This window comes from Alligator mississippiensis, chromosome 5 (assembly GCF_030867095.1).
Source record: "Alligator mississippiensis isolate rAllMis1 chromosome 5, rAllMis1, whole genome shotgun sequence".
NCBI classification, from domain to species: domain Eukaryota; kingdom Metazoa; phylum Chordata; order Crocodylia; family Alligatoridae; genus Alligator; species Alligator mississippiensis.
In genome coordinates, this window is record NC_081828.1 from 85,240,968 (window position 1) to 85,248,045 (window position 7,078).

The 7,078-nt window shown below is 48.2% G+C and overlaps 1 protein-coding gene and 1 long non-coding RNA gene across 2 annotated transcripts in view; both read right to left on the minus strand.

Annotated features, from left to right (window-relative positions):
- INO80C (INO80 complex subunit C) overlaps nt 1-6,386 on the minus strand; it is a gene marked incomplete at its 5' end in the record, with an annotated part of 51,751 nt that extends 45,365 nt beyond the window's left edge. The window contains one exon of the mRNA XM_019479154.2: nt 6,198-6,386. Coding sequence (XP_019334699.1) covers nt 6,198-6,386 — 189 coding nt within the window. The remainder of the gene's footprint in view (nt 1-6,197) is intronic.
- On the minus strand, nt 4,015-6,190 carry LOC109281063 (uncharacterized). Its single transcript, XR_002087587.2, has 2 exons — nt 5,925-6,190; nt 4,015-4,641 (listed from the first exon to the last, which is right to left on the minus strand). It is a non-coding gene; the product is annotated as an uncharacterized LOC109281063 (long non-coding RNA).
- Nucleotides 6,387-7,078: the final 692 nt, after the last annotated feature.

The window sequence follows — 7,078 nt, forward strand, 5'->3', positions numbered from 1 at the left end:
AAACTACATCTATGTATCAATTGAGCTGTGTCACTAAAGAAAACAAACTAGAATATCCACTTCAAAGCAAAGCCTGTAAGAGACAACAAAAGCCAAGGTGCATTGAAAGCATGACTGTAAATATTTCCTGGTGAACACATTCCCCCGTTGATATAGACCTATTTCTCAAAGCAAACTTCCCATATCTGTCCAAAGTTTTATGCTAAATCAGTCTACCTGACTGTATCTAACTTAACTTACTTACTGTCCCCAGTGGCCTTTAATCCTCACTACCTCACATTGTATTTTTCTCTATTTCTCACACTGCATTTTTATATTTCATCTGTCTCATCTTTGCCATGGCATCCCATGTCTTACATTTTATTTATGCTCTACATTTTATTTCATACTCTTTAAGTTAGCTAAGCCTTGTAATATTGAAACTGTAACTGTAAAAACTCATTGAATTGTATCACCTTTACTACGTACTGGGTGGTCCTCTGAGTGAACGTGAGTATATACGAGTCAGCAAGACAAAGCAAGAGCCTCTGGCTGTTGACAACAACCTAGCCAGAGAAGCTTACCATTACAAAACTCTCTTCTACAAGCCGTTTTAAGCTTATCAAGACATAGAACTAATCCCTGGAACCTGCAAGACACAGTCATTGGGTCAATCAAGACAAGAATAGACTCCTGAAACTGCACCATTGGGCAAAACCCCCAGTGACTGTGACTGACAGCTGTCATGCAGTACTCAAGACCAACGTGGGACAGCGACCTCTGGACTAGGGAGCCAAAATGATACTGGGGAATCACAGAAGTCTGCCAGAGAAGGGATAAAAGGCAGTGAAGCATGACCCTCAGCAGCACCTTCTCATCCAGCACCCGACCTACTGAGACAAAAGGACTAGCTGGTGACCCCCTTCTGGAGAAGACATTGCCTTGGAGCAGGTGTGGGCAAAATACAGCCTGCGAGGCCATTCTATCTGGCCTGTGGGGCCCCTAAAAAAAATTTAGAAAATTAAAATGTATATGTCCTTGGTTCCTGTCAAAGATGACAGGAACCTACGGCAGTAGGACGCAGGGGAAGCCTTGGAGAGCTCCTTCAACAGCAGGGCCTGCCTGGCCCCGGCCCCTCAGCTAGAAGCCCCAGCAGGGGCTTCTGGCCTGGGACCATGTGGCTGGCCCAGTGCAGGAAACTCAGGTAAGCGGGGCAGGGGAAAGAAGCTGGTGTGGAATGTGCGGAAAAGCGGCCCCTCCCCCACCTCATGGCTGGCATTCCCTGCTAGAGCTGCTTGTAGCCCACACAGGGCTGTCCTGAACAGGCACAGGCAGCCCCACGCGGGCTATGAGTGGCTGCAGCACAGGGCGCTGGCCACGGGGCAGGCGAGGGGCTGCTTTTACCCCACACTCAGCACCAGCTTGTAACCTGGGCTCTGGGTGGGTGGCAGCAGCAGCAAATGCTGCCCAGCACAGCAAGTGGTGGAGGGGGGCCACAGCTGCTCCTGCCATGTGCAGCTCTGCTGGGCAAGCCCGGAGCCGGTGTGGGGCCCAAGCTGGCAGCAGGGGTGGGTTACAAGCTGGCGCTCAGCGCAGGGGAAAAGCAGTCCTCACCCGCCCCGTGGCCGGTGCCCAGCGCTGCAGTCGCTCGCAGCCAATGTGGGGCTACCTGTGACTGCTTAGGACAGCCTCATGCGGGCTGCGGGCAGCTGCAGCAGGGAGTGCCAGCCACGGAGTAGGCGAGGGGCTGCCTTTCCCCTGTGCTCAGCTCCAGTTCCTTCTCTGCCAGCGAGCAGGGGGTTGGGGCTGCATGCTGCCCCCGCCTGTACTGTGGGGCTGGGGGGCACTGAGAGTGAGCGGATACAGGAGCAGGGCCCACACCCATGTCCCAGGGCCAGCGCCAGCAGGAGTACAGGGTCCCGGCTGGAAGAGTCTCTATGGAGCTGGGCCAGCTCCCCCCTTTCCCTGCTGGTGCAGCCCAGCCCAGCTCCACAGACCCCTGCCAGCCTGCTCCCCACTCAGGGCCCCACCGGTGCTGGCCCTGGGACAGTGGTCCCAAGATGGTGACCAGAGGGCAGGGCACCTGTTAAGGGGCGGGGCTACCCATGTGGCCTTCAACAGCTTGCCACAACTTGGTAAGAGGCCCTCCACCCAAAATAATTGCCCACCCCTGCCTTGGAGGAAGCTGACCATCGACAGCAGACTCCAGCACCTCGGATAGGTATAAACCAACATCACTGCTACACTACTGTTGCAGCAATTTGTGTGAGTGAGTCCATGCGTGTGTGCGTGCATGCTAAGATAACCAGTATGCATCATAACCCCCCCAGAATTTGCATTTATAATTTTATTAGAACTTCACATCCCATCTAATAAACTAGAATTTATGATGTTCCTGTGAGTTGATCTTTTGTAGCCAACAGAATGAGATGTACATAAGGAAGATTAAAGTTTCTTTTTTAACAGTAACATAAAAAATATTTGCCATAATAAAAGAAACCAAGTGAGTTGCTAGTCTGCAATCCTTTTATATTCTCTGGCCTATAACCTATGCTTCAGAGGAAAACTAAAAAAAGATGCACAAAATACTTCTGTGCCACTGTACAGTACTATGGACAGTAGTGAGAAAATTTCTTTCTGAACACAGCTGACTGGCTGTTCATGGCCTAAACCATGAAGACTGAAATACATAAAGACCTTGGCATTAGGAGTGGAACCCTGGTCCCCTCCCCATTCCCCCACAAGATCCCTAACCACTAGGATACAAGGCATCTGTGTGTATTTTGTCCTGTCTGTCTCTCTGCCCCCCTGATTGAATTATTCAATGTAAAGTGGAACCAGGAGGGAATGAGACTACCAAAATGTTTCATAGCTTGGTGATTATAGCCTTTTCCTGGGAGGTGGGAAATATAAGTGTAAAACACATCATGCAAAAGAAGTCATTGAATATAGGTCTCACACTCTTAAAGAAGAGGTATTATATGAAAGGAAGGCACTGGTGATGACACCACATTCCCCTCTGTTCTTTAGGAAATGAGTGACTCATGCTCTGTTTTTAAAAGAAAGGGCTTTAGGTATCTACCTTCAAGAGAGGGAGCAAGGCTTTGAATCCCAAGTGGGGGGGCAGGGGGGATGATGCACATGTCCTCAAGTTTCTTACTGACGCACATAGGCAGCATGCCACATACACATAGTGGACCATATTCCAAAGACAGGCCAAACTCCCTGTGCATTGTGTTGTGAGTCTAGGTAACAAATGCATGGTTGTGGAGTCTATTATAATGCTCAGCATTACAGTGCCCCAAGGCTCCTTGTGGATCCACGACAAAACAAGTAGCCTAATAGGTAAAGTTTCCTTTTTTTTTCAGAATGCAAACAATTGAGTTCAAACCCCATTAAACTACAAAATTAACATGTCTGTTGACCTTGCTACACCACAATTAATGTTTTATATATTTCCTACCACGCTTTTAAAGCAAAACCTGAAATGCTACGCAATATGTGCATTTCATGTATACTAAAATGTGTAAAAAAAACCCCCAAACCCAAACAAACAAACAAAAAAGCAGTTCATTTCATAAAGCTGCACTATCCTGATAAATATCTACATTTATTCCTGGTCGTGTCTTGTTTAGCTTGGACAGGTTTATATAACTAACTTGATTACAACACAGATGTTTTATGAGTACCACGTCTTATGTGAACTGCCTTAAATAATGAATGAACTGTTCTGAATAGTTTTCTATATGGTATCACTATCCTACCTCCTCTTATTCTTTTTTATCACTATCAAACAATCCTAGTATTATCTCCTTTTGATAGAAACATCCAATCATCCTCCCTGTCTTTTCCCATCTCCCTTACACTTTTTATAAACATTTTGATATACAGTGCAGAAGTAGCATAGATGTTAAGATACTGCTTGTTCATTAAATAAAGTACATTTTTGTAAACTCTACACTGAAAGAGGGAGTGTAAAAATCTGATACCAGTTTACCAAGATCTACAGCAGAAATCAAGACACATGGGCTGTAATGTGGGGAGAGTGAGAGCACATCTGTGTTTATTCTGCATCTCAAATCAAATCAAATTTTGGGTGAGGGCAGGATTTTTCTGTGACTGGCAGAAATTGGTTTGGAAATACACATGCTGTTATGATTACAGATACTCTAAATCCTTCAACACATGACAGATGTGAAACAAAGTCAAGTCTTTGATCTTCTAAAAGTGATGGTCTTCTCTTTGAACCAGCTTGTTAAACGGTTTTCTCTCCAGTTTTAAAAAAGCTAAATGTAATTATGTATTTTATCATTTCCATCAGATTTTCTTACAAATGCAGATAATTGTTTGTTCCTTTAGCGTAACAAAAGGCATTCTCTTTTGACCCAGTGATATAAACAGATACGGGAAATGAAAATACAGTGGTCGTTCACAATGAGAAGCAAGGTCTTGACTATATTACAGAGCTGCTGCTGCTTTAACACGGGCAAAAACCTCCAGTATAAGTATAAAGTATTGTGCAGAAGTTTTTCTGCTACCAGTTACACCAGCTCCCTGATCAACAGAAGCTCTGCTAGTATCTGCCTTCTGGGAACAGACTGGTCCCCCCCTTGCTGAAGTAGCTATTCCAGGAAAACTTTGTTCTGCAGACGGAGCCCAAGGCTACAAAAGAAATTGTGTAAAAAAAGTGTGTAAAAGAACAGTTCAGTTACCTAAAGTTGCACCAATCTAATAAACAGTTACATTATTCCTGAGTGTGTGCTATTTAGCTTAGAGAGTTTTAAACAGCGTAAATTTGATTGTAACACAGTTGTTTTCTGGGCATGGTCTCCTCCCCCCATTTGCTGACAGGGAAATCATTTTTATTCAGCTGTTTCCTCCCTGTCTGTTTTATTGTACCACCTCACTTGTAGGTACATACTTGTTTAACTGAAGAGATCAGTGGATACAGGGTGCATCCTCTTACGCACAAGAAGAACACAATGAAATCTATAAGAATTACAAGTGCTCTGTGGATTTGTCATGCCTGGGATTTAAAAGTACATTAACTGGTTCAATTTTGACTATGACATTAGCAAATGGTAGTTGGAAAAATCAAGCACTGCTAAGCAGGCTGAGTTACACCCTTATTAGAGCTTGCCAGGTTTTGGTAAAGGGACACATTTCCTTTTGTACTGCTAGGGAGGTGACAATTTGAGAGCAAGGTTAAATTCCTCATGGCAACAACTACCTACCAACTTTGCTGTGACAAAATACAACACTTTGTCCAACAAAGTAGCATTTAAATGAACTTAAAATGAGATTTTAGTTACTATTCCTGGAAGCATTATGCCAAAAGGTATTATTTCAGCCTAATTACAGACGTAGGCTAGCATGACTTTCATCATACAGCTTCATATATTTATCATTGTGTCTTTAAAGCCTGATTGGCTAGAGACAATTTAAAAATAAATTAGTAACATTAACCTAAGGTATCCCTGCTTTTTAAAAACCAGCAAAGGTGTCACTATTTCTGAGCTCGCCAGTTTGTATTAATTTCAGGGCCTTGATGTCCCTCACAGCCATGAGGAGGTGAGAAATGCAACCAATTATTTTTAAATTTCCAGCTGTAAACAAGGATTATGTTGTTATAATCCATCCCAGCAAACCCGACCTGGGGGAGTGTTATGCAAATCAGAAAAAGTGTACCCGGAAAGTTTCTGTTCAGGAGCAGTTCATTTTTAACTACACCGCCAGAACGTTTTACAAGGCACCCTCTTCTGAGCAGCGGCCATTCAGGGCACGGAGAAAGCAGCAGTTCCGCTCAAATGTTATAGTGCCATTACTCGCTGCTTTGGTGAAGACCAGTTTCGCGTTTCCACTAGAATTTTATCTTTATAGGAATTCCGTATTTTCAAAACGAAATGACAGAAAAACCGATATAACGGTTTCCTAGCTATGGTGACCTTGTGGAGGCGCTTCGAGATAACGGCACAACACCCGCACGTTGTACGCGGCTCCGGCCAGGGGCGCGGAGGCCCGGACAGGGCAGCGCGGGGAGGCATCCGCCGGGCGGGGGCGGGAATCGCTCTGCCTCAGGCCCCGCCCCGAGGCGCGCGTGAGCGGGACTGGCGGCAGCTGCCTGCGCACTTCCCAGAGGGGGGCGGGGCCGGAGCCCGCACAAGTCCGGCCCCTCCCCCGCCGCCTGCTTTGAGCGCGCGTCGCGCCGGCGCACTCACCTGATGGCGGCCAGGGCGCGCGCGCCGCCAACCTCTTCCCCGGTGAGGCGGGGGTGGGGGGAAGACTTCGCACGTTCCAGCGCCGCCGATGCCGCCGCCTGCCCCGCGTAGCTGAGCCCGCAAACGCGCGCGACGCCAGCGTCTTCCGGCGACTGGGCCGGGGGTAGGGGCTGGGCTCAGGTCGCGGCGTCAGCGGCGGCGGCGCTGGGAGGGGTGGAGTCTCCCTTCGCCCCGGAAGGAGGCTGCGCGGCCTCAACGGCGCGGGGCAGGCTGCGCCTCCAGACCCGGCAAGCGGGCTGGCAGCTGGGGGTGCTGGACCCTCAAGGCCAGCAGAACCTAGCCGCCTCCCCCTCGAAGAAGCAGGTGCCTGGGTGCCGGCAGTGGGGGGGGTGGTGAAGCAAATTTTGGGGTGGCTGTAGGCTCCCCTCCCCAAGAGCCGCCCCTGCTCTGGGGACGGTGCTGCTGTTTGCAGGTTGCCAGGGCTCTGGGCAGCCGCAGCAGGCTGCAAACAGCTGCTCCGTCTCCAGAGCCCCGGCATAAGCTCCATGCTGGAGGCGACTGCATGTGCGCCTCGGGGTGCAGAAGGGGCTGGGGCAGCCGACACTTGGCTCCTCTCAGAGGAGAGCGTGAACCTGCTGGTATCTACTGTGACCCGTCGCGTCCCTGCCTGTGCTCCCCCCTGCTTGTGGGGGCGGGACAATGCAGGAGGAGTCAGCAGAAGGGGAGAGCTGTAGGTGTGATGCCGGGCTTTTGCTCTTTTTACCTTAACCAGTTTAGTTTGCTCTGTTGAATCCATTCTTATTCAGCTTCTGCTCTCAAAGTAGTTCATGTTATTCGGCTTAATTTTTGTTCTGTTAAATCTGTTTTACACCAGTTCATAT